General features: G+C 40.9%; 1 protein-coding gene across 10 annotated transcripts in view; it reads right to left on the bottom strand.

Moving 5' to 3' along the window:
* The window catches only part of ntng1a (netrin g1a), a 114,395-nt gene that overhangs the window by 20,769 nt on the left and 65,676 nt on the right, over positions 1–27,950 (bottom strand). For all 10 annotated transcript variants that reach the window (XM_039790334.1, XM_039790335.1, XM_039790333.1 and 7 more), the window contains exon 4: positions 12,059–12,231. In XM_039790334.1, the coding sequence (XP_039646268.1) occupies positions 12,059–12,231 (173 nt within the window). The remainder of the gene's footprint in view (positions 1–12,058; positions 12,232–27,950) is intronic.

The raw sequence follows: 27,950 nt of genomic DNA, 5'->3' as shown, positions 1-27,950 counted from the left end.
GTGGCCATGGGATAAGAGCAATACTGTGAATTTAGAGAGAGTTGTGTTACATTACATGTCACTTAGCTGACGCTTTTATCCAAAGCGACTTACAATTGCTATATACAGAATGTCAGTATATCAGGCATGTCAGCATGCCTGGCTACCATTGTGTTTTGATAGAAAGAGCATTACATTTTTACATGCATATAATACAAGAAAACTATTTACCCTTAAACATTAAAAAGTCAGCGGAAGACTGCGTTTTTCAGACAACTCATTGGATAATCGTCAGCCAGTGTTGCTAACTCTTTTCCAATTAAAACAGCTAGCACTAGCTCCAAAAGTTGCTAAAAGTCGCCAAACGACGTCATATATCATTGCGTTTCATTTGCATACAGCTCAGTGGCTGTGTCGGCTAGCTGCCTGTTGCTTACAGCGCAAAAGGAGAGGGAGGAAGACCCCATGTTGTTGGCAGATGGACTGTGATTACTCTGAGCAGCATGCATGGAAATATTTACAATATAATATATATTGCTTTTCCCCTGATAGTCTGAAGTTGCTAAATTAGTTGCTAGTCACTTTTTAGAAATAACAGGGTCTGAAAAGACGCTATATCTAGCGAGAAAGTCGCTAATTTAGCAACACTGACATCAACTTTAGCTAGCTGCGAATCTGCCAGCGACAATTTTAATAAAGCTGGACAGGCTTAGCAACAGTATGTTGTGACCTCTGCTGTGTCTTGTGTTGTGAGATTCACCTGTCTCTCTGACGCTGCAGGTGCTCGTTACTCTAACGTGGAACACCTGAGTGGTCCCAGGTTAATTAGGCCTAGCTGCAGTGCAGCTGCTGGTTGCCGTGGTTCCAGTTCTCCCTTTTTTTCTATTGGTTTGGTTATGTTGCTTTAGTCTGTCTTAATGGTTACACAGAATACACAGACACACACACACACACACACACACACACACACACACACACACACACACACACACACACACACACACACACACACACACACACGCACACTTGCACCACTGACTATGCTGACAACCACACCACAATAATCATTTAATTTGGTTTGATTTAATTTAATTTAAAGTATATTTTTGTTTAACTTTTTTCTCTTTTTTTTTATTATGGTCTGTTTCCTTTTTTTTTGGTTTATAAAAAGGGGGGAAAAAAAAAAAAAAAAAAAAGGGGGGGTTTTTAAAAAAAAAAAATATGTATGTATGTATGTAATATGCAGTTTCTACAGTAAAATGTGTAACCAATCAGTTTCCATGATTAGTTCATATTTGGACGCCATTATCATCTAGCAACACGTTTCTGCAAACTCTATTTATGCATACACTGCCGAGCCAAACATGCATTATACCAGGTTTCTCCAGCTCTCACAAAGTCAAAAATGTGAGACTGCAAGTGTTTTAGCTATTTAACTGAACTGTTAAAAAAGACAAGAAAAAAAACAGTAAGGCAGTGCTAAAAAGGGCCTGGTTAGGTAGCTGACTGTGCAATAATACACAGGTACTATCTACATCTAGTCTGACAGATTGGCAGGGGACCCACTACATTAAACAGGGAGGAATTTAAATATATACTGTATATAAAAGCAGAGAGAAAGAGAGAGAGAGGTGACTTCCATTAGTGTGAATCATCAAACTGTAAGTTCACCATTTAAGCGAATATTTGTCATAACAGTTTTTATACAGAGAAAATGAACACTGTGCTGCACTGTACCAGCTGTACATGAATGCTTTTTGCTTTTAGCTAAATGTCAATGACTGGAAGTGTTGAACCCATCATATGTTGTGAAGTGAAAATTACGACAAATTGCTCTTTGTCAATTGGACTAGTTCTGGGTCAAATGACCTTTTCTTCCAGGTCATGATTTGAACACCAGTGGCCTGTCAGTGCAATTATTCGCCACTTTATGAACAACCTGTGGGGTTCGAGCACATGTCCAGGATCCCATGTCGGGTCATTTGATTATTCTCAATCACTGTCATTTCCAATCCCCTTCACCTGCTTGGCCCCACCATTACAGGGCACGGCTGCAATGTAATTTTGTCCTATCGCACAGGATGAGCATTAGGAGCTGCTTATGTTGACGCTGTGCTCCATTGATTTTTATGAGTTATGCATGGATCATGGTTGTGAGCCTCATGGTTGCGAGCCACTGGGTGATGAACATGATCTCCGAGGGATGTGCTTCACTGAACATGATCTGTGCGTATGTAAGTTCAGCACATGCGACAGAACACACACACACACACACACACACACACACACACACACACACACACACACACACAAATGTGGGCATTAAAATACAGTGGAGAGCCTGACTTGTGTAGGGCATCAACTGATTTACAATAATCCTTGAATCCTTGAATCAGAGTCCCAGTGCTTGATGTTCATCCTTCTCTGCTTCAGTTCCAGTTACGCTGTCATCCATCCAAGACCATCACTGTAACCTTGCTAATGGATTATCAGAAACCAATAATAAAATGTTCTCCCATGGGTCTAAAGGCTTTACATCTTTAGCATACATTCTATTTCCTCACTGAACAAGCAATTATGTTATTTAAGCTATGTTCACACTGCAGGCAAATCCAATTAGTTTATTTATTTTTTCTCAAATCAGATCTTTCAGACAGACTGTCTGCACTGTTATATGCAAGTGATCAGTTTGGATTTGTGTGTCCAGACATCATCAACCTCTCTGCATGGGTTGCTGCGGTAAGGCGGAAGCATGAGAAATGGAGGTTAGTAGTATGGAGTAGCAGCATGGATTCAGCTCAGCACTTTGACGTTGTCGTCGTGTCTTGTGTTGCGAGTGACACAAAAGACACTTTGAAATCCGATTTGGGCGGCCAGATCTTTCGGACCGAGACACATCTGTAGAAATCAGATTGGAATTGCATTTTAAACCACCTCCAAATCTGTTTTGGATCCCATTTGCCAAGATCCCATTTGCGTGTTTTTTTGCTGCCTGGATATTTTAAAATCAATCTGGATGCAATCTGGATATGCCAAAAAACTGATTTGGGCTGGCAGTCTGACTTTTTTCACCCTGAATGTGTAACATGTACAAAAAGAGGAGATCTAATTTGCCGGATAAGATTCTCCTGTCAAAAGCACATTCAGTTGTTGGCGTGGAAGTTAGAGTGTGTGTGTGTGGGTGGGCGTCATTACATTGTTTCTGTCTGTATCCATTCGGCATTGACCTTCGATGTGTCTCACCTGTTTGGCTTGGCGCTATCTGGACTACTCTAGAGGGCGGCTTATCTGCTGAATTTCCACCGCAGGCAAAGTTGGTAATTACTTTCCCTGGCTGCCATCATTTTTTAGCAATCCATCATCATCTGGAGCTCTTTGGCTATATGGAGCCCAGTGATGGTGACAGGCATTGCTAACTGGTTAGCAGTGGAAAGGCTGCCAAAACACAAGCACACGGCATGCAACTTGATTGAATTCCTCAGGAGCAAAATTACAGCTTGCCCCGCCGGAGTGCCCGGCTCGCTCACTCCCTCTCAATGTGTAGATCTGAATTAAAGGTGGCAAGACTTAAAGTGCCCGGGAGCCAAGTTGGAAAAAAAACAGTTTAAGATTTCAAGGAAGGAATGAGGTGTACGTCGGTGGTGGTAGCTATAGGGGGAGGAATGAAAAAAAAAATCCGGAGATGGAAGAAACAAATATTTGAAAGAAAGATTACCGTCACAGCTGCACAGAGCTGAGATGTGGGAAAGGCAGAGTAAACAAGCTCGGTCTCTGGGGTGGTTGGGGGTGTTGTGGGGGAGAGAGAGAGAGAGAGAGAGAGAGAGAGAAAAAACGCAAGCATGAAACAAAACCAAGAGATGGAGCGAGAACAGGCGGAGGCAGAAGAATAAAAAGAAGACGGTGGTGGGGAAGAAGGGCAGAAAGAGCAACAAAGTGAGAGGATGCAAAACAACAGGCGATGAGTTTTACAGAGAAAAAAAAGAAAGCGAATGGGGTAAAATAGCTGTGGAAAAAGGAATAAAAGCACAAAGTGGGTGTTGTGTGAGAGGGAGAAGATGGAAGTGAAGCTATGTTTTGTGTTTATTGTGCAGCAAAGTGTTTATGTGTATTTATGCCTAAACACAGAGCACTAAATGAATACATAGTTGAGCTGTGGGCCTGATGAAAAAAACTCTTATTATTATTACTCTTTTTTTTATCAAGCAATAGTAAGGTGAAAAAAGCATTACACATTAATTTTCTGATGTGTGTGTGTGTGTGTGTGTGTGTGTGTATATATACATATATATATAAAATATACATACATACATACATACATACATACATACATACATACATACGTACATACGTACATACATACATATATATATATATGAACTATTTAACAAGGTATTATAATCATCTGTTGCAACTTTATAAAAACCATCCAGACACTGTTTATAGATTATTACTAGTAACCCTTAACAAAGTGTTAGGAATATCTGGTCCATCTATCTATGTAATGTTCATAGATGTTTTAGAAATGGTTTCTTAAAGGTTTACAAAAAAATGTTAATCATTACCCGATACCTAATATAGTATATGAAGGATCTAATGTGTGTAATTCAATTCAATTCAATTTTATTTATAGTATCAAATCAAAATAGTTCATGTCATAGCAGGGCACATCATGTCATACTCAGTAGTGCAGTCTGTAACAATAAACTGTTAATTTACAGCACTACTAATAATTAGTAAACATTATTAATTATAATTTCATTGTTTGTTAACAGTAAAATGACTGTTTGCTAACAGTTAAATGAGAGTTAACTAAAGATTAATTGACTATCAATTTACTATCTATTAATGATGGTTATTATAAAGTGTTACCATTTGGTCACATTTCCATGATCAGCACCTCCCAGTTGGACTAGAGGACTGATGATAAAGGCCATTTTATAGTCGTGCGTAAAATCGAGGGCGTAGCCCCGCAGAACTCCGCAGACCCCTCTGCGTCTATGCCGGTCCCTACGCTATAGCCTGACACACCTCTCGAAAAATGTAACTAACGTCGCAGCGACGCACGGCGCTCGGCCGTGGCTTGGTAGCGTTGCGTTTCCACCGGCTCATTTCCTGGTTCTCCTTCTCCATAAACAACATGAAATCAAGGAGAGGGTGAACTTTTCCTGCTCCAGATTTCCCACCATGGTCAGAAAGAACAGGGGAGACACTTTGTTTCTCTCACTATGACTCTAGAGTCGGTACTCGCTCCAAAGCTAATCCCCGTCACTCTCTCACTTCTCCCTCGCTCTATCACCCACTCCCAACACACACACATGCCAGCTCGACGCACACACCAGCGCACAAGTATAAACATCAGGCCACTTACGTAGGCTACGGCGAGAGCTCTGCGTGGAGCCTCCGCACAACTGTAAAACGGCCTTAAGGCTGTGGCATCTGGTAGGTCTGCAGTGAGTACACTAATTAGAAAGCAGCAGCAGAAGAATGCAATTTGTAGGTCATAAATAAAATTATAAATAAAAGTTTTTATTTATTTATTTATTATGAGAATGTGTGTTTATGTGTGAGCTGCTGGACACTTGAATTTCCCCGCGGGGATGAATAAAGTATCTTCTGTTCTATTCTATTCTAATATTTGTTGTTATTTTGACTGTAACCTCCAGATACGACAGCACTACTTTTTTTTCTCCATCCGGGACCAAGAACTGCAGGGTTTTCAGTCAGACGGTGCGGGGCTAATGTGGATCTTCTCTCTAGGCAGAGGATGAATCATTACAGTGAAATCCGCTGCATGTCCACGCCTTATACTGCTTTGATCAAAGGAGATCCGTAAACTCTGAGGCTGGCTTCAGCTAAATCTGAACAAGTGTCTCCTAATCCTGTCCTGACAATCTATTCATTTTATCAAGCTGCAGACAGAACAATTGAAGACCTAATCTTTAAAAAGTTTCCAAAGTAAATAATAAAATGAATCTACACTTATTTGCACAGAAAAATGACTATAACTATGTGATTTGTCATATTTTGATTAAATGGCCATTTTAAGTGTCTAAATACTGGCACCAAAAACTGTCCATTTGTGTGTTATCATTAGAAAAAGGCTGCAGATGATTGGTAGGATCTTTTAGTGTCGTCAAATTATCATCCAACTCAACTCATTTACAAGGCTGTCACCATGCAGCAAGGTAGCACTCCTCTTATATAACTTACAATAACTATATAACTGCTTATGTCACAACGTATAGACGAGTCAGGATCTTCACGGCCTTCAATAGCTTCGCTTTGTCCTTTTCTACAATGTCAGCTTGTCTTTCACTGGTGACAATTATTTTTCATTTGCATTTGTAAAGAACTTTACCCTGGGTGAGGTCAGAATGCATCTTTAATTGGATGAATAACTATAAAGTTGGTAATGTGCAGAGGGATTTTAACATTCGTGATGAATAATGTATCCGCTTCTGTGAATTTGGCAGCTTAAAGCTTTCATCAGTGTTTACAAAATATTATTCTACAAAATAGAAATCAGCAGGCTACACTAGTTTGTAAAAGCAGTCGAGCAGTTTTGAACTATGAAGCCCCGTTCTTGGATTAGTCTGCTGATGATTTCAAAACCCGACACTTCTGTCTTTCGAAAGATTTGTTTTAGAAACATTTGGCAGAATAGTTTATTCGCTTTCATCATTAATTTGTCTGTTAATTAGCACAATATCTAATAACTACATGACAGATTTAAATAAAATGACTTGATCTGAAGAACCTATCTGTTTTTTTTGTGGATTGAACCGACATGGGGCCATTTATACAACTTGTTTTTATGCAGATCCAGATGCATTGCTTATCATTAACATATTCAAATTTGTAGCATCTTGAGTGTAGCATCTTAGCTAGCTCATTGCTTTCCAGTATCTGTTCTGTTGAATGGTCATTAGTGTGTGCATACATTCTGTACGTGTGTGTGTGTGTGTGTGTAGGCTGGACTAGCCTTTACTTATAGCGCAGCGACGGCGAGCAGCTTTTTTTTTACATTCAACATGACGGCTACCGAAGCCGTGCTTCACCATGACCAGGGACCGGCAGGTCAGTCTGACATATGCCGATTTTATGCCGGTCAACGCTATAATTAACTGACAACATAAGTTATACGAGTTACAGTTCTCAAGGACGCACGCACACACGGACAGAGACCAGAGACACAGTCTCTTTTTCCTTTCTCTCAACTTCTCCGCCGTGTGTGGCGGGTACTCGCTCGCGGTGTGAAGCGCGTGTCCGCGCTATTCTTGCACATGTAGGGAGCCTCGTGAATTAACCTGCAACATGTCAGCTGTTTGGAAATTCTTCAGCGTGTGTGCAGAAGATAACAAATTAACAATATGCAACACCTGCAAGGAGAAAGTAGGGCGTGGAGGGACGACACCAAAAACCAAAATCACATTTTTTTTGTTGGATGTGAAAAGCGTCACCCGGATCGTTGGTCTGATTGGTTGAAGGACTATCCAATGAGCCCAGAGGCATTTGAGCGGCGTCCGTTGGTGACGCCCCTTTTGGAAATGAACTGTCAATGAACCTTCCCCAGACCCACTCTCAGTTACAGCTGAGAAGGGTTTGGTGTTAACATGGTGTTAACCAGGCTACTGACATCCAGCACTTAAGTTAAACTAAGCTTATCTTCTTTTTCAAACAAAGGCTACTGTACAATGCATGCACACACATACAGGGTGCAGAAAAGTACTATTCTCCAAATCCAGTTTTCAGTTTAAAGTGCATTCAAGGTTTTTTTCCTTTAATATAACATTCAGGATACATTTTTACTATTTGAAATCAACTTTCCAAAGGCCACCCGTTACTGCCCCCCATCCACTGCTGGCTTCTATCTCCCTCAGTTTCCTCAGCCCTACACAGTGAAATGAACTGCCATGGTTAATTCTCAAACTGATCCCTCTCCTTCTGTCTCCACAGAGGGAGAAAGTGGGAACGAGTGAGGCTGAGAGACGGGTGGGGGGTGAGAGTCATAGATGGAGAGAGGGAAAGCGAGAGACACAGAGCCACCCCAGAAGGCTGAGTTAGCTGTGACAGAGAGTGATGCCCACTTCCCCTCCTTCAATCTCCGCCATCCTTTTCTCTCTTCATCACTTTTTGAATCCTGTTCTTCTTCTTCGTGCCATTGTAAGACGAAATATAGCCCCTCCCTAACTCCACAACCCCCTCCGGATAATGATTCATCGATCTCCTTATCGCATCAGACGACTTGATGGGCATAGTGAAAAGAAATTAAATCTTAATTAAATTTTCATCTTTGACAAATTTGTCTCCGAGGAGCTGCCATATGCTCACTGGGTTTGGAGGAAACATTGAGAGGGAAGGAGACTTTTGGTATTTTTAGTTGAATGGGCTTGAACATTATAGAACTGCACAAGGTGCATTTTTCTGTCAGCCTTGTGCATTTATTTTCTATTCAGGAGGGACAGAATCGCATTCCTATAGATTTTTCGCTGCATTATTACATTATGGATTTTTCCCCCTCCAAGACAAAGTATAATAATGCACTTTATACTAAGACTGTTTTTCATCACTTGCAGGGCAAAGGTAGTGTGTGTGTCCTTGGGTAATGGAGGTCTGGATGAGCACCTGTTTGTGTGTGTGTGTGTGTGTGTGTGTGTGTGTGTGTCACCATTTTTAATAATGTGCTGTCAATCTGGGCTCTGGCAATGGCCATTTCACTAACCCTCCCTAAGTCTCATAACACGGATCCTCTGGGATGAAGAATAAGTCATCAGCCAGTGGCAGAGAGTCCTCGAGCACCGCAGAGAAAGGCAGAAATCACAGCGGATGCAATAAGGGGACGGGCGGGATAAAATTTGGGCTTTCAAATGAATGCCGGCACACTCAAACTTATAGCGCTGCTGCTCCTCTCCCTGCTACTTAGCTGATATATGGCAGGCGAACAGGAGAGGATACCAAGGACAGGATAATGTTGACTGTTTTTATGCTAAATGTGAATCATATATCTACGCAAAGGTCAATCATTCATTAATTAATGTATTCACTCACAGCTTATCTGCCCCCTAGTGCCCATTAGCAGTCATTGAGGAAGTGTAAACATGCCGACCTGGATCATAGCTCAGCTCCTCACTGCAGTGCCACTAAACGTATGTGTGTGTGTGTGTGTGTGTGTGTGTGTGTGTGTTGTGTGTGGAGGGGGGACGGACGGACGAGGGGTATCTGTGTGACACTGTGTCCTTGTTTTGTTCATACACCAGCAGAGCAGCTGTTGCTTTTTCTGTTGAGGATCCAAATAAATAATAAAGAGTTTGGGATTGTGTTGGAGAGAGAACCTTTGAGAAAAATGAGGAAATGGAGATAATATAGACCAAACGTTTGCTAGGCTTGTAAAAAGCTTTACATTTCTCCTTCTACCCAAGGCAAAGTTTATCTGCACAGCCCAATATCACAAAAAGGAAGGGCCTCATGCAAGAACATTTTTATATTTTCATCTTAAATCATACTTTTTTCCTATGAGGTCTGCTCATACTCAAGAGTGCTACGAGTCAGATTCAGCACTCTCTCTTAATTGCTCATTTTAACTTGATGAGAGCCAACCGTTCAGAGTAGGTGTGACTTTGGGAATGATCATTAGCATGAACGCACCTCTGTTGCCACATAAGGGTTCCACTCTGGCTGTGGACAAGTTTCATTCATAAAAATGTCATGAAAGAGCACAAAGAAGAACTTCACACTGCAGAGCTTCAAGTCAAAAACCAGCAGACAAATGGAACACATTCAGCAGTGTCAGTAGTCATTAAAGTAGATCCAAAACAATTATTAACACAGGTTCATCACTCGCACGTGCCACATCAAAACCAATCTGTTCATACAAGTGGTTCTCGCACGAGGCCAGCTGTCTCATTGGGTTAATAGGCCCACATGAACAAAGGTTCCCAGCACAGCCCAAGCTCTCGAAGAAGACAATGAAAAATGTCTCATGTGATGTGACCTTACCACAAGACATTAGACAAAAAGACTACTGTAAAGCTGGCCTACTTGCACTAAGCACGAGTAAATAACTGGTTCTAGCCTACATTAGCATTGCAGCTGCAGCTTGGGAGAACCTTATGTATTCACTATACTTATGCATTTAGTATACCAGTGTTAAGCAGTGCTTGTGTCCCTACTGTACATCCCCAGGCACTACACAATAATAATGATGATGCAACATCATGCAGTCTGCTGAATGAATGGATCATACATGGAACCATGGTAATTGGCCCCTATAACTGCACATGAATGTGGTGGAGTATTATTGTAGATTTATTATAGACTGCTGTTCCCAATAACGACACCCTCCTAAAGTGTTATATGTAACACTATTGTTTATGTTTGTACATGCCATTCTTATATGAAGGTGGTGCCAAAAATTGTGCAGAGTGGGAAAGCCTTTTTCCGGAACGTGTTTCTAAATCATGTCTTGTTTCTTCCCGGGAGAGAAAGAAATGGATGACACGGCTATATATTTTTCACCGAAACTTCTGAAATCCTACGTAATTTGTAGATGAAACAAAGTAGCACACTAAGCACAGTCCATGGTGAAATCAGCAGCGTTGTTTTTGAATATAATAAATGTTAGGGCTTAAAGATAAGGGCTGGGTTAAACTAATCGATTCTCCGGTTGAAATTTGAAATTTGTTTGAGTTATCTGATATTGATTAATAAGCTCCCAAAATTGATCCTTTAATATGTTCAATATGTTAATATAATGTTAGTCTTGTTAAGTGAAAAGTACTTTGAACAAACCTGTTGGGGCTCAATTCTTAATGTAAACATTAACCTAGTGCATAATAAAAAAATATGAGTTTTTTTTTTTCGCTTGTACAATTTACAGTTCTCTTTCAGAATCTCTTTTATATCCAAGCTAATTTGGTATTGGAACTGAAATTTCCCTCACCTAATTGATATCAAATCAGAAATGTAATCTAATAATCAAAATTTGAGTTAGTCCCACCACAAACTCTCAGCATTGCAATACAGAAGATCGAGTCAGTAGAATAGTTTAAATTGTTTAAACAAAGCAGTGCTCATTTCATTAGTTCTGCGAGTCACTTTCCTTTCAATACAGATACAAAGAAAAGCTTGTTATTAAAAGTTAAAGGGAACTGAAACCCTGACCCTGCATGCTCAGTTTGTACAGATGGAGGAGACAGCGTGCATGGTCTTTTTAGTCAAAGCACTGACTTGGTGTCGTGGCTGTTTATGTAAAGGATAGGAAGATGGTAACGATGACTCAGACACAAGGCATCTGCAGGCAGATGCAATAAGCTTACTGCACCTACTCTACATTCAAAACTAATTATTAAATAAATTAGCAGTTTTTGTGCATATTAAGTTGCTAATATGGAGTCCAAGTCCAACTTTGAAAGACTTTGTCTTTCTGTCTTTCTCTGTATAGTTTTGATATCAGTACTGAAGTGACTGTGCTGTTGTTGTAAGTGTGTGCTTTCACTATCAATGATTAACTTACTGCCTTGACTGCTCCCTTTGCTAATGCAGTTTGCCCAGATTTAGCATAATTTTGACATAAGTTTGCAAATTGTTGGTCCAATTTCAGCTACTCTTGAGAAGATTGTCATCTCAAAACATCCCTGTTTTATTCGGCTAAATTACAACACAGGGCTACAGAACCCGAGAAGAACAGCCTGTTCACACTATACATTATTTGGCTTAACTTCCCTTTACTACATTTGTATCCACAGGACTTGATCAATCGAATACAGAAAAGTTGGTCTTTGTTTCTCAACGTGTCATCTCTCGCTGAAACGTCGTTGGTTGCTTCACATTGCTTTGAAACCTCACAACTCAATGTCTCACTATTAACACGGTGATTGTCAGAACTCTCAAGATGACACATGATGGTGCTAATTGGAACTTAACGTTCCAACGGAACTCTTCTGCCTTTGTTGGAAAGCTCCATTATTTTGCCCAGTGCTTGTAAGACCTATACTAATACCTGCTGTGTCCTTTTAATTACTCAATATGTATGTAGGGTGTGTGTGTGTATGTGTGTGTGTGTGTGTGTGTGTTTACTCACAGATATTGGCTGTGCCCTTTGGGATGGGCAGGTAGGAGCCAGCGCTCCATGCTCGGCCCTGGTAATTCTTCTTACAGCGGCCGCAGTCAGGGCCAGTTGTGTTGTGTTCACACTCGCAGCTCAACTTCTCTTTGTCATATACACAGCTGTTGGCGTGAAGGTTGCACTTGCACCTGTCAAATAGAGAGAAGGAGGGGATGAGTGGATTTGCTGGCGCTGAATGAACAACAGACAGCTTTTCTTCCTGTCCTTGACGAGCGGTGGCATTGGAATACAGTCACAACGGCTAAAACAGTTGCTTCTTCAACTTCCAAGAGGAGCTTGTTCAAAAGGAGGCAGGCAGTTGCATGAAGAAATCTGGCATCATTATTTTTTTTCCTCTATTCTCCCCCCCCCTCCACTTGGGAAGTTATAGCTGAGTTTTAATTGTCCCACTGGAGGATGCATAATTGCAGTGAGGTCACAGTGGATGAGTGAGGAAAGATCAGGAGGGAGAGAGAGAGAGGGACAAAGAGGTGTGAGGGGAGGGTGAGGAAAACAAGCCAAGCTAAATTGTGGAACAAGCACTGGGAGAATGGAGGTACCGAGGCTTGCAGCTCTGCGAGGCGATAAAAAGCTCAGAGTTAGCCAGAGGGCGGCGTGGAGCAACAGCACGGCTACGTTCGCTGTGACAAATTAATATGAGATGAGATCTTAGAAGCATATTTCCAGTTTGGAAAGAGGGACTCCCTTAAGGTGCACTAAATCCTCACTCACATCCTGCTCACCAGAACCTTCATTTAGCAATAAACTCAGCAAATTCATTTTCTGCTGTGGCTAGATGAGCATTGAGGGGATATCTATCTGTTAAATTAATTTATGATCCTCGTGCAGCATAAAGTACTCTGAGGAGGAAAATGGGGAATGGTTCGACCTCTTTTTGAAGAACTTTGCAATAGAGAGCAACATGAGTGAGTGTTGTAAAAATATTCTACGCAAAGGTTGTGATTGAGCTTTGTGACAATACATTGGGTTTTTGAATGGTTTATTTAACATTAGACGTAGGATCATTTTCTTAGCACATAAACAGATTAAATGTTCCTTTTTCAAAGAAAAGCAAGAATTTTAGATCTTATATGATCTACCTTTGTAATTGTGATTAAGTTACATCTAAGTTTTGTTTCCTTTCACATACTGTTTCACATATTTTACCCACCCCCTGTCTAATTTCCTTTTGTACTGGTGTCCTACTGCTTATTACTTAGTAAAGAACTGAGCTGGTATCACTCACTGCTTGACATCTAATGCTGAAATGTGACACGACACAATCCCAAAACATATTTAATGACATTATTGTTTCCAAAGCGAATCATGAGTCACGATACAGTGCCAATGCCAACACTGGCTGCAACTTTAAATAAATTGGAAATCTGACTTCCAACACGCATGACTCATCCTCAAATTATGGAACTGTAGCTGCGTTTGTGTATTTTAGGATAAAATGCTGAGAGGCGGACAAAATGGCACTATTGAGGCCTGTCTCCCTCTTTTGAAAGTGCCCTATCATTTAGCTATAATCATAAAAACAGAAAGAAAAGAAGCCAGGTGAAAGGGATGTTTCCAGTGGTTCCTAAGGCAGAGAGGGAGGAGATGACACAGATAGCCCCACAGTTATGTTCGCTAACGTCTTAGTTAGAAACTCCGGTGATAGCTGGCCTCTGTCACCCTGTCCATTCTGCTTCACCACAGCTTAGCTTAATCCTCGCAGACATATCATAATGGAGGAAAAGTCTTAAACCACTCACTACTCCTTCACCCTCAACGTATCTGCTATTCACCCCAAATCAAGGGCTGTGTGCTGAATCAGTTTGGGGTCCGACACCTGGTTACGTTTTAGATCCAGTTTAGAGCTTGATTAAATGAAAAAAGAGACAGCACTCTTAACACCACTCAATGATCACAAGTGCACTTTGTGCTTTTTACATCTATTTCAGTAGTCACAATCTCCCAGAGATTGTCGGACATTTCATGCATATCTTATACTTGCAGGGCATGCAGTGTTTGGCGTAGGTAGCTCATGTAACATAAGGTGTGCAAAAGTAAGTAGGCTACACCTGTTATTCCATCATTTTGAATCGTCATTTCATAGCTCATGCTGCTCAGGTCACTTCCAGGTTGTAAAAACAGGATGAGAACAGTAATACGGCTGACACTCAACTGTAGTGCTTCTGCCTTCTGGGCCAACAGAAGCTGATAACATACCTCAATATATGAGATGTATTCTTTATTTTGGGTACAAATGTTGAAAACTGACCCTATGTGGATCCGATAGGGATTCTGAAGGATTCAGATTCAATTTATTTGAATCTACATTTGTCTGGACACTCTATAATTACTGATGTTTGTTTGTTCATGTGATGGCATTGCTCTGTCAGATTTATATTGCCTCATCTAGGTAATGAGCCTCCCATGTAAAAAAAAATACTACTATAGTGTTTTCAAAGAAATAAGAGCAGAAACTCTTTTTCATTGGAGCCTCTGATGGAGTCCACTTTGTGAAGCTCGAATGTGACATCCTTTCGAAACACTGGATTAAATCTTCAGCAGCTATCATAGTAATATCCAGTTGACACTGATATGTGGTGGGATTGATTCAGAAAAAGTGGTTTGAGTTGAGTCAGCATCCATTAGTGGCTAAAATCAAGATCAGAATCCAGTCTTACACAGCCCTGTTAAATGCACTTTCTTTCCTTCTCTGTTATAAAAGTCTGCCTTGTTAGTCTTTGCGTGTGTGTGTGTGTGTGTGTGTGTGTGTGTGTGTGTGTGTGTGTGTGTGTGTGTGTGTGTGTATGTGTGTGTGAGAGAGAGGAGTGGGTAGAGGATGTGGAGTGAAATGACTTTGCATGGAGCCCTTTGTGATTTAACCTTCAGCTTCTTTTAACATCGCTAACATTTTAATCAGTGTCCAGAAATGATGGCGCCGTCGGCATAATGATGGAGACCGCAAGTGAGGCCCTTTGGGTCTCATACCCACCAGTGCTGTTGTGCTGCCAATCAGCAGTGGCTCCTTAATGTAGATACCAGGGGAGACTCCCTGACTGCCAAGACAACGTGTATTTAACAGCATTTTAATAGCAAATTTCCTCCAGGCTTCCCCGTGCGTACAGTGCCGCGTCTTCATTTCCTGCTGGGCCCGCTTCACTTTGAAAGCTCTGTGGGTTGTCTTCTGCTGACTTTCCATCAGTCTTTGTATCATTCTCTTCATATCTCTCCTCTCCATCCACCTATTAGTCTGTCATTTTTAAACTCCGGTATCTGCTATTAATAAATATTCATGGAGCTAAGGCATCTTTGTTTTTGTGTGGTGCTCTCAAAGTGATATTGCTCGAGGCATTATTGAGTGTGCCAGCCACCGCCTGTGAGCTAAAGGTCCTGATATGTTTTCACAAAATTACCCATGAGGCTATGAGCTTAAATTGCTAGACTGGCAAAAAAAAAAAAGAGAGAGGTAAAAAAAAAAAAAAAGTTTTGATTCCATTTTGTCTGAGAGAAAGCAGCAAACATTCTCATATCTGACACAAGTTTAAAGTTCTCCTTGAAATGCGGCCGAGAGAAGATATTGTTGGGCGCAAATTTATTATTTTTCTTTATCCTGGTGGAAATGCGAGCAGAGCAGCCCGTTGAGACGTAGCTTACCTGGAGCAGTGTGTCTCTGACCTCTGCAGTAATGGCTTTCTGATTGACACCGTGGGTGCAGACGACATATTGCGCCTTCCCACTGGTGATGCCAGCAACAACAAACAAAAACAGAGCAACACAGTCCCCTGTTTCTCAAAAACAAATGCCCCTTTCCTTTCTATCACTTCAGCCATTATCTACATAATTCCATTCAGCCAAGTTCATTCCCCGACATTGCTCCATTTTGCTCGTTGCGGCTTCAAAGCCAAAAGTATCAGCCACTAATTGATAGTAATTATCCATAATCCAAGCCTACAACATCCCTGACGCACAAAGCTGCTGATCCCAACAAATTGAGCAGACTAAACTCAACATGGTCCTTAAGTGGGTTAGCTAAGTGAAGCAATTAAATTTCAATCGAACGCCCAGGTGTTTTCATACGCAAGCCAATTGGGTCAAACATTCTGTTAATAAACGCTTTTTTTTTTTTAAGCTTGTGTCTGCATTCAGTGTGTGCTGTAAAGGAGCGACAACACACCGGGGGTTACAAGGGGCGGGCAGTGGGGTGGGGGGAGGTGTCGGGGGGGAGGAGAGGGTGGTTCAGAGAACACTTCGGCTTAATTATGTGTGATGAAAATGAGATGAAAATGAAATAGAAACACAGCAGTGGCTGTTTAAAAGGACTTGAGGTGAGCGTGTCTGTGCGTGCGTGCGTGTGTGCATGCGTGTGTGCAGGCGATTTGTTGTCGGTGGAATGGATAATTGCGAAACACACACAGAATGAAATTGACTGTTCAATATATTTCTCCCACCTGATCCCCCCCAAACACACAAGTCTGCATTGGCTTAAAACAGATCAGCCTGTCTGCTAACGTGTTACCTGCTAATTACCTCCTCTACCTTTTTTCTCCCCCTCCCCCCATGTCCTCTGGCCTGCAGTGCTTGTGGGAAGTGGAAGGAGTGAGATATCAACACCAAGCTCTCCTGGAATGGACCTCGGCCCCCAACCTTCCCCTAATTGCATCCTTCTCCTTCAACTAGAAAGTGGGCAGTTAGAGAGAAGTGGAGGCTGAGAGAAGAATCATGGCACCTTCTCTGTATTACTCCTCTCTTAAATGTCAACGTATGGTTCAATCTGTTGGCTTGAAAAAAAAAACATTTACACAGCTACTGCATGCAGAGACATTATAGGCCTATTTAGGATCTACATATGTTGAACATATCTAAGAATATATATAATGCTGCAGAACTTGCACTGGGATGATTCATCTGCTTCATAAATGTACAGACTAGATAAAAAGGAGAGAAAATGGGGGGGAGATAACAGAAAGAATTGGAGTTTCAGTCAGAGGCTGAGCTGAACAGTCAACACACAGACACAGTCAGAGCATCTTAAGACTAAAGTGCAGTTGGTCATTGGCTGTTAGGGGCGAATAAACACAAGCGAAATTGATGCAAGGCAGAACGTCTGTCTGGGCACAGTTACACTCCTCAGAACAGAATACACAACCTTTATACAGATGAAAACGCTGGTTGAAAGACCCCTTGAGTATTTAGCAATCATACGAGAACATCTTTATCATTTGGTTTGGTAATGCTGCTTGTATCAGCTGGAACTGATGACAGAAAACATTTACTTGAAGTCAAAGATAAGCACGGCTGTGCAGATGTGGTAGAGAGCCGACATGATTGAAACAGCAGCAGCTTTCAGCGACTTTAGAGTGAAAAATTGTTACAGTGTACATTGATGTTAAAATGTATACAGGTTTTCTTTCGCTGTACATTTTGTTGGTAAATGTGAGATGTTCGAGTAACGCACATCTCGTCTTCATATCAGAAACAAGGAAATGAATTTGGCGACATACGTAAGTTACGTCAACACATTCTCACTCCTGCTTGGTCAGTGGCTCCCAGAGTCACATAGTGACGCAAAGTCTGGCACGTGGGACTGCTGTGATTGGTTGAAGTTGCGGGAAACTCTGGTTATTAGTCAAATTTTCGGTAAAGTTGTGGTGATTGGTCAAACTGCGAGTCGCACCGAATTCACGGCGATTGGTTGAATTTGCGTGAATTGTTGCAATCCTGGAGGGACTGATTAACGTTTGTATAAATGCAACATACATGAACAAATGACTTCACGAAGGGGAGTTGAGTCTATACAAAAGCTTTAACTGTATAGTGGCACTCTTATATTTACACCAGTACATATTGGAAAAGTGATATGCTTAAGTAGCCAATTAAGCCTTGGGGTGGCACACAGCATACTGACCCAGCTGCCTAACTATGGCAGCAAGCTTAAAAATTGCAGTACTTTAAATTATTTTAACGATTTTTTGGTGAGCTGATGAAGGGTTCTGCTGTATGTTCCTCTCAAAATAATGCATTATAAATCTAAATCTAATTCATAAGTAGCTTAGATAGCAGTAGAATACATTTTGTGATCCTTGTCACTGCACTGCAAGTTCATTCCATCTCCGGTTCCCTGCATTGAGGTAAATGTGCTGCCTGCCTGCATCAATCCGTCCGGGCCATCCATCTATCGAATCTTCAGCATTACTAATGTATGCAGTTAGACATGCTATCCAAGCAGGAGTCAATCAGGAGGTCTTTACTGCCTGTGACATGCCAAGCCAGTTCAATACAATCGACATGCTGGGCCTCACTGATACTGCTCTCAGCTAAAGACTATTGGCTGTGGACCCGGAGACAGAAAATGCACTGCGGAGGAGGGAGACAGCTCCATCACGGTCAGGATGCTGGTGCCATACAGATTCAAGTCGAGGCCAGGTGGAGAAGAGATATTAAGTGATCTTGTCATTTCATAAGCGACATCGCTGACTGGAACCCTTTAAGGAAGTAACTCCCCAAAGATCCTGCCAGCATTGATCTGTTTGGGTCGGCTGGTCCGCAGACTGCCGAGGTTAGACTGCATTTGACCTCTGTGGTTGTGTGTGTGTGTGTTAGAGAATGTGAGTGTATAAAGAAAGAGAGATCAAGTGTAATGTAGCAGCATAAAACATTTGCCTCATCCCCAGCCACACATTATGTAATATTAAAATAATCTTTTTTACAAATAGGTATCTGTTTTGTCCTCAGTACTGTATCACCAATTTATTTAATGATTTCTGATCACATTTGTACGGTATAAAACGAACCCAGATTCATAGAGAAATAACACCACAATATTAACTCAATAGGGAATATGGAAAATAATGAAAACCACTACTTCTTAACTGTCTTCTGTTATCTTGCTTCTTGCTAATGTCACCAGCCATTAAACTTTGGCAAACCTCTTCCTTGTTACATAATCCCGATGTCTGGAGCAGACATTTCCCATGGCTACGCCCACCAGGGGCCAGAATCTGAAACCAGGGTAGGACCCAAAGAGCAGGTGTAATTACAGAAAATGTTGGCCGTTTCCCAGCTAGCAAAGGGACTAACTCTTAGCATCTCTTCTCCTTCTTTGACCCCGGTCTGGGATCATTGTTAGCAAAGGTGTCAAAAGTATTCACATTCATTACTCAGGTAGAAGTATATATACTAGGGTTTCAAAAGACTTCTGTAGAAGTTGAAGTATAAACTAAAGCTTTTTACTCAAGTAAAAGTGTAAAAGTACTGGTTTCAAAACTACTTAAAGTGTAAAAGTAATGTAAGGGGAAAAAAAATTATATCAATATGCTTTTTCATATTAGATGTCGAGTTTTGGAAACAATTAGTTCGTGGTACTTGGGTGCGCAGAGCTTGCAGCGCATTCGAAAGGAGTTTTTTTTTGCATCCGACCATTTCGAAAAATTCTTCCAGGGTATGGCCAGGGATGTAGAAGGGTTGGCAGGTCTTCCTGGCTACCAACCTCCTCGCTGGTGCTTGGTTGGGACATTTCGTTCGAGTTCTCTCAAGTCTCTGCCACAGACATCTTCGTACTAGTACTAGGCTACATACATCTGCTATTTCCTTGCTGGAGTGTGACGTGATTTGTGTCATGTGCAGGTGCGATGGATCGTGTACAAACCAATAGGGTGTCGGAATGGTATACTGTATGTTTATACTTCTCATCCAACCACAATCAAATTCACTCTATCCGGATGGCGTGATTTATCTGGATAGTTTTTTTTTTTTTTTTTTTTAACGATGACAAGCCAGAATGAAAACAAGCTGAACTGAAATAGGAGTAACAAGGCTATTTTTAAAATGTAAGGAGTAGAAAGTACAGATAATTGCGTGAAAATCTAAGGAGTAGAAGTAAAAAGTCTGCTGTAAAATAATTACTCCAGTAAAGTATAGATACCCACAATTTCTACTTAAGTAAGGTAACAAAGTATTTGTACTTTGTTACTTGACCCCTCTGATTGTTAGCTCGGGTGGTAACAGTGTTCACTGCTGTTTTGAAAACGAGCCCCTGATAGACCAGAGGGGGCAGCGTTTCCACTACATTAAATGGGAGGCTGCATGGCCTCTGGTGATTAATGAGAGTGGCATGAGATGGAAAGAATTGCTTGAAGGAGTGCATGCAGGTGTGTGTGTGTGTGTGTGTGTGTGTGTGTGTGTGTGTGTGTGTGTGTGTGTGTGTGTGTGTGTGTGTGTGTGTGTGTGTGTGTGTGTGTGTGATAGAAGAGAGAGGAAGATGTAAAGGGAGAAGAACTGGGTTTGTGTGTGTTTACATCTGGGCCATAGGTTTAATATATTTATTTCAGGTCAGGATCTGTGGCAGTTTTTTAGGCTCTAATGAGTCAGAAAGAGTCTATATTTAAAGTGGGGCAACCGCAAACATTTTTGCAGGAAAAATGAAAGAAAAGCGCCACCAAGATTGCATGTTTAGGTTCATGTAACGTGTACTGGAGAGTATTAGTACAGTAAGACTGCAAAATATGGGAGGATTTATACAAATGGTCACAGAAACTGATTTCTTCTTGCAGATTGACCGCTGCAGCATGGGAAATTTATTTGTGATTTAACAACTGGGAAAAGCAGGTGCTTGGCATCATAGTTATTTTATTCAGCAACAAGTGAAGAAGATAGAAAAGAGACTTATAGAGAGAAAGAGAGAGATTAGAGAAACTGGACGTTCAAGATTTCAGTACCTATGGCTAGCTATAGTGGCCATATTATATTGCAAACTAATTGATAGAAACACAGAACACTTTACAGGAACTGTCCGTTCAGCACCACAAACCACAACAGAAGCTAACAGGCTAACAACGCATTCATTGTAAAACAGTGAAACATGTTTTTAATAATTTAAATTTGTTTTCTGTGAGGATAAACCCCTTGAGATGCCCTATCTCATTTTTAAGGGGGAGGGTGTGTGTGTGTGTGTGGGGGGGTTTCCTCAGACAAGGTTCTAATGAGTATATGTAATATATTCAGTATGTGGCCACACAAACCCTTTAGCTGGCAAAATGACAGATTAGTGTTACTGTAATACAATATTGCAAAATATAAGAAAAGGGAATTTTATACAAGTGGTTATCATTGCAGATGTATTTCTGCTATAACCAGGGGTAGCGTCAGCCGATTTTGCCGGGGCTTCAGCCCCAAATGTTTTAAGTGTAGCCCCGAATGTATTTTGAAAAGTTGACTGACAAATATAAAACCGGTAGCCTGGATGCCAGCCGAACTTAGCTCCGGCCAGGGTGTAGCAGGGTGTTGCTACTGTATAACACACCGGGCGCCCGAAAGTCGTAGATATGTGCCTGATCGCCTGGCCATTCATACCGGATGCTTATTTCTCCGTGCCTTTCACAAAGCGATCCCTCCCCTCTCTCTCTCTCTCTCTCAGCGCAACTTTTCAAGCTGAAGCCAAGAAGCGCTCTACCATTACATTCAAGTTAAAGTGGTGTGACAAGTGGTTCAACTTGGAAATTGCAACTAAGGACTCAGCTCTACAGTATTAACCTTGCATTACAGTGCTTAGCCTAAATGTTTTGGGGATGAATCTAATGTGCTGGTGTTTCTGGTTGTTACATAATACAAGGTGTAAAGGGGAATCTAACTCCATAAGGGAGTGAATATGTTTTGAGTTTAAGGTGAAAGAAAAGGAAAACATAAGTTTAATTACTCTTCCACGACTCCTCCAAATTACAGAGAACACAGATAGGATTAGTTATATTTTGAATGTGCACAAAGTTTTGAACATGAGCAGAAATCTTGCTCAAACACATCTGAAATATTACAGTCCAGGGGTTTATTAATTCATTAAAATTAATGAATGTATCATTGAGGTGAATAATTGTCATGTGCACATTTAAGGAGGTTTCTTCCCCAACAAAAGACGCAAAAGAGGAGGGAGGAGTAAATTATGCCTAGGCTACATGTGTGCTGACTCAGATATAATTAGAAAAGTCGATCCAAAGGAGAATAAATAGTTGAAAGCAATACAGAATGCCTAAGAGCCTTATTGCAAAATATTCCATTATGTTTTTATATTTTGAATCGTCCCCTATGTTTCCCTTTACATAAAGATATTTCCAGCATAAATTGATTCAGAAAAAGGTATAAATAGGGGCATAAAAATTCACCGGAATGCAGGAAATTAAATGTTTAATGTTCAAAATTTTCTGGGGGAGGACCCCGAGACCCCCCCCGCATCACAAGTCGCCACACAGATCTGGAAACAAAACCTTGGCTTTTGGGTTGCCAGGCCAGTCATGATTAGGCCAGATGTTGTTGCCATCTAACTATCGTCTACAAAGTGACCTGCTAAAATGAACATACACTGGCTAGTAACAAGCTGGGCAAGCCAATTGCTGTTTTGCATTGCATTCAGTTCATTTAAATGGGTCCGGGCTAAGCCCCGAACCACCTCAAGTCCTAGAAACGCCCCTGGCTATAACGTTTGGGAAAAGCCGTTGTAAAGTTTGCAAAATAAAGTTGTTTTATTGGGCAGAGAGAGGGAGAGACAGACGATTGCCCCTCTCATCATCAACACTTTAGTAACTGCTTTATTGCAATAACAACCACTTAAGAGACAGAAAGAAAGAATATTGCAGTAAAAGACACATGTAATGTGCAATTTACGGGAGCTGTCTGTTCAGCATCACAAAACAAGCCAAAAGACCAGCAAAGCATTAACAGCAGTCTGATCTGCAGCACATTTTGTTTTCAAACCAGGACAGAAACATGTAGTCGAGATTTTCTTTTAAAATAGAGGCATCAGAAAACTCTTTCAAGGAAGCCTTTTCAATTCAATCACGGACCTTTCACTGAGTGCTATTGAACAGTGGATATAGGCTTCCCAAACGGGTCAGTGATAACACAAAGAAAAAAAACAGGGGGAGCGGCCGAAAGCAGAAAAGTGAGATGATTAAACATTATAAATAAGTGAACAAATACAGGCACTTCATGGCATAAAGAAGACATCAAAAAGCTTTCCTTCATTCTGTCTTGCACTAGGCATGTGTGACTGAAATTAGAAAATGTGCTTTAAAAGCAATATTTCAATTTCAGCAACAGAAAGCATTCTTTTGCTTATTTCCTTCCCACATATGCACAATAGCCATCTTAAAATTACAATCCTTAAAAATGTCATATCAAAACCAATTTCTGATACTACCTATGGCTGGCATGTATTTTGCTATGGCCATCAAATAAATGCATGTACACTCATTAGTTACCTCTTTAATAGTAGTTTGCATTGTCAGTGGCGAAGGGTTACATAGGGTTCGGTATAGTTAGGGTTAGGCATAGATAGGATTAGGGTTACATAGGATTAGTTATAGTTAGGGTTATATAGGGTTAGGTATAAGAAAAGTTATCTCGATGGCTTCCCCCACTGCGTCCCACGACTGAGCAGTTAATGGAAAGCCAAGGGCAGATGGGTTAGAGTTGTGTTTTGCCCGGGACACGAACTGCTGTCCCGCGCTTGAAAGCCCTGTGTTTTGGTTTGTAAGATGGTTAGGGTGGTGGCGTTTGAAAATATGTCATACAAATTCCAGATCAGATGTCTAAACTAGAAAATGGGGATGGTACTTGAGCTTTCTGGAGGGCTTCTAAGAAGCTTTGTGCTGGGGAGAGAGGTGCAGTATATGATGGGTTTATGGTGTTGTTATTTATACATATGTTCATTTGGTTTACAGTTTGTCTATTTTGTTATTATTTTGTTGTATGGATTTGAGTAGTGTGGTTACTGTGTCATCTTTTCTTGATTTCTGTCTGGGTGGTGGTGATGATGAAGGGGGGGGGGGATATGTTCATGTTGCAAATTGTATGTTTTGTGTTTAATCGAACTGAAAATTGGTAATCACAAAAAGAAAGAAAACCCCGATCCATCCACCCTGACCTACTCCCTATGCGGCCCTGATGGGTTTTATACAGCAGGAGTTACTGTGGTGCATACAGCAATAAATATGTGGAATACATACGAATTACAGTGCATTACTTTCCGTAGCTATATAATGATTCATGATAACAGCCTGCATAAATATGTGTATTTGGTTCCAGCTTAGGAAGTCAAACCTAGTGAACTTCACACAGACCCTTCAATCATCATCATCTAGCATCATAATCACTATAATCTCAGTCACCAGCCAACATCACCACTAAGCCATCATGCTCCAGTAAGTTACAGGTCTTAAAAATTCAGTACATCACTTTTTCTTTGTTTGGTTGTTATTCTTTCCCTATATTGTCAGGTGCAACTCCATTGTATACTCTTGTTCTGCTTGAAGGCTAAAGCACCATCGGATGGTCATACATAATGAGCGTCTGCATTCATTTGGCCTCCCCAAAAGATAACTCGCTTAGAATCGTTTTTCATGATTCAATGATCCCATTATCAAGCAGTTTTTATTCATCACTCCCTGTCGTCTTCAGATCAGAATCAAATATCTCGCTTGGGGAGGTTTGGGATCTTACCACATCGGCGCTCTCACTGTGTGTGTGTGTGTGTGTGTGTGTGTGTGTGTGTGCACAGACGAGGGGAATTAGACAAACAGGAACAGTATGATCACGCTGTCAACACTTCTTCCTCTATTATAAATGTCTGCTTCAGCTTATGAGGGGGAAATTCTGCCATATGGTGTTTTCTTCACTCACGAGGCTCTCTTCTAAAGCCACCCATGCTGATATGGCTAGCTCTGACGGATGTGCGACTGATTAGAGAGTGGCCAACTCTTTTTGGTATTTTTGATTATGTACTACTTTGCAACTCATCACTTTCTTTCACCTGGGTCAGGGTGAGCCCCTCAGGTTCCCCTGAAGTTTAGAGTTCATTAGCACGAGTTGTCAAGTCTTACATATGTTATTTTAGCATTAATAAGTCATTATCACATTCATTTTTAGAGAGAATTACTGTTATGAGTTCATAGCTTAAAAACTAATCTTTTTTTGGCCACTACAAAGTATTTTTAATCTATTGCCAGACAAGAATGTTAATATTGGACGAATCTGCAAAACCCTGGTTTATTTTTCATGCATTTACTTTCTTCTTCTGTTTCTTTTACATCCAATAGCAAAAATTTACTACAATATCTTACTTATAGTTATCATAACATTTATATGGATAGGGTTAGGGAAATATTGTATTAATAGCAAATAAGCTTTTGTCAGTATGGTACACACTTAGTTAAACTTATACCACATTTTTTTGGTAACTTTGTTTGGGTTATGAACTTGTCGACAGTGGTGTATAGTATTTGCACATCCAGCAGTTACGAAGCAACATGAGCATTCATTTCATTCATTTGAAGTCTTGTTTCTGGCCACCTGGGGGAATGTCCTTTTAGCTCTAGATAGTCTCCTTAGTCAATGTCTGAGAACAATATTTGTATCTTTAGCTTATCTTCAGCTAATTGTCAGCTTTGTCTTTATGCTGTTTGGTACTGAGTATGGAGCCTACAGTGGGTATTAAGAGCTTTTTCACAGAAAACTGCCTGCTGCAGGAGAAAACAACACTATGAGAACAATAATGGTGAACCAGAACAATATATTTGCGGACCGCAAAAACAAAACAATGAGCTGATGGTAGATGGTGGAAGGGACAATGGAAAATAACAATGACATTGTAGAGGTTTTTGTTTTGAGAAACATTAACAATGTAGAGGCTCCCAATCATCTTGGTATTTATTAGAGATGGCCCGATACCATTTTTTGCTTCCCGATACCGATTCCGATACCTGAACTTGCGTATCGGCCGATACCGAGTACCGATCCAATACCAGTGTGTCATATATTTTATTATGTTTTAACAACTGTATACTAATATCCCTGTATGGATGTGATATGATTTCTATCTTTGTTGTCGGTCTGGCTCAGGTTAAACTCTTTGTAAAACATGAACAAATACAAACAATGAATACCGTAGAACTTTCCTTTATTCTCCAGTTTGTCAGTTATAACGTAAAAAGAACATGAACTACTTTAACGTAGATTTTCTTTAGGGCTTTATTACGTGGTATCGGATCGGTGCATAAACTCCAGTATTTCCGATACCGATACCAGTGTTTTAGGCAATATCGGAGCCGATACTGGTATCGGTATCGGACCATCTCTAGTATTTATTACACATATCATATCACAATGAAATCTGAATTATTTAATAGGTTTAAAAATACTCCACTACTTTTTCAAATCCAAATATTACACTTACATAACCGTATTGACAAGCTTACAATACATACTTAGTTAAATATAGAACCATGTTTAAACTGGTTCTGAGTGGAGCATTTTATGTTTTTCCAGATGGCATTGACTATGCAAGTGTTGCCAACATGTTCCCCAATCTCTACCAGTTACCAAATGATCAGTGTGGTGGTGGGGGCTGCAAGTGAAGGAGAGGTCAATGAGGAGATTAGTCATGAAACCCTGACAGGAGGGCCCATTATGAGGGCGGCTGTAGCCGACAAAGACGGGGGGAAGACACGTCGAAAAAGGCCTCTCCATTAATGAAATGGGTCACCACATGAATGTTGAATGTGCTCTGTCGACAGTGAGGAAGAGAAAATGGCTCTGATATGGTTGGTTTCTGCGCCTGAGACCCCTTTCTGGCACAATAGAGGAAAATTGGCTGCCCTAACTTGGAGATAAAAAGGCTTTATGAGAAATCAGATCGGAAAAGGGCTCATTGTACCCATTGAGATTGTCACGATTTTAATGTAGCTCCATGGTAAACAGTTAGATTAATCATTTGGCTTGTATGGAGGTTTTAATGTATAGATCATGACAAGAATCAAAAATGCTGTCTCAGTTATCTGTATGTGTGTGTATATGTGGGGATTTTAGATTGAATTCCTGCTGAACTAGATTTGGATTTATGGAACAAATATAGGATGAATATTGCCTGGAGCAAATGCCCACACACGAGAGCCCATTTCCACACACACACACACACACAGACACACACACACACACACACACACACACACACACACACACACACACACACACACACACACACACACACACACACACACACACACACAAAAGCCTTAGTTGTGGAAATACTGTATATGATGCCACCACATCTCGTAGATACCAGTCAAGCATGAGTTGTCTTGTCATGTGGGGCACATCAGCACTGACATAAATCCAATCTGTTGTCTGTGCCGGCTACTAATAATGTTAAACCCATTGGGAGAGAAATCAATGCACAAAATATAAGCTCTGCGTTATCAGCAGTGCAGCATTCCGTAAGAAAAAGGTGTATCAAGTTGAAGAGTAAACTTCGGCTTCTGAAGTGAAAAATGAAAGTTGCTTCATCCCTGAGAATGGGAAAGGGATTTGTTGAGGCGTCGCGCCTCCTGTCCTCTCCTCCGCTGATAAAATCTTCATGTCACTTGTAGCTTTGCTCCTCATATCTCTTGACTCGGTCGATTCCTCTGGCCTGTGATAAATAGTAAGGGATTGGCTTGTACACCGTTCTATGGGTTTAATGTAAGTGACATGGTGGCTCATCACTGGGTTTTATTAGTACATAAAGCTCTAAGTGTACCTAATTCTACAAAGAGCTGAGCTGTTCTGTACCATTTCCACTGTAGCCAGGGTTTGTTTTCTATGTTGGTCGTCACTGTGAAACGTTGACATCAGTTGTTTTTGGGAAGAGAAGGCACCACAAGTGAGAGAATTTGAATTTGGACCCTGTGTTTTTATGAGCGGGGTTCCCATTTAGTTTGTTACGATAAACAGTTTAACGCTATTCTGCTGAACAACAGTTGGTGGCGGTAACATTTAAAGAGGCATAGCAATGTGCTCCCGGAGGCAATGCTGAGAAACACTGCAAGCTAGCAGACATAGATGTAAAAAA

Source organism: Perca fluviatilis, chromosome 22 (assembly GCF_010015445.1).
Source record: "Perca fluviatilis chromosome 22, GENO_Pfluv_1.0, whole genome shotgun sequence".
NCBI lineage: Eukaryota > Metazoa > Chordata > Actinopteri > Perciformes > Percidae > Perca > Perca fluviatilis.
The sequence above is the reverse complement of the archived record's forward strand: the minus strand, read 5'-3'. Positions and strand labels throughout refer to the sequence as shown.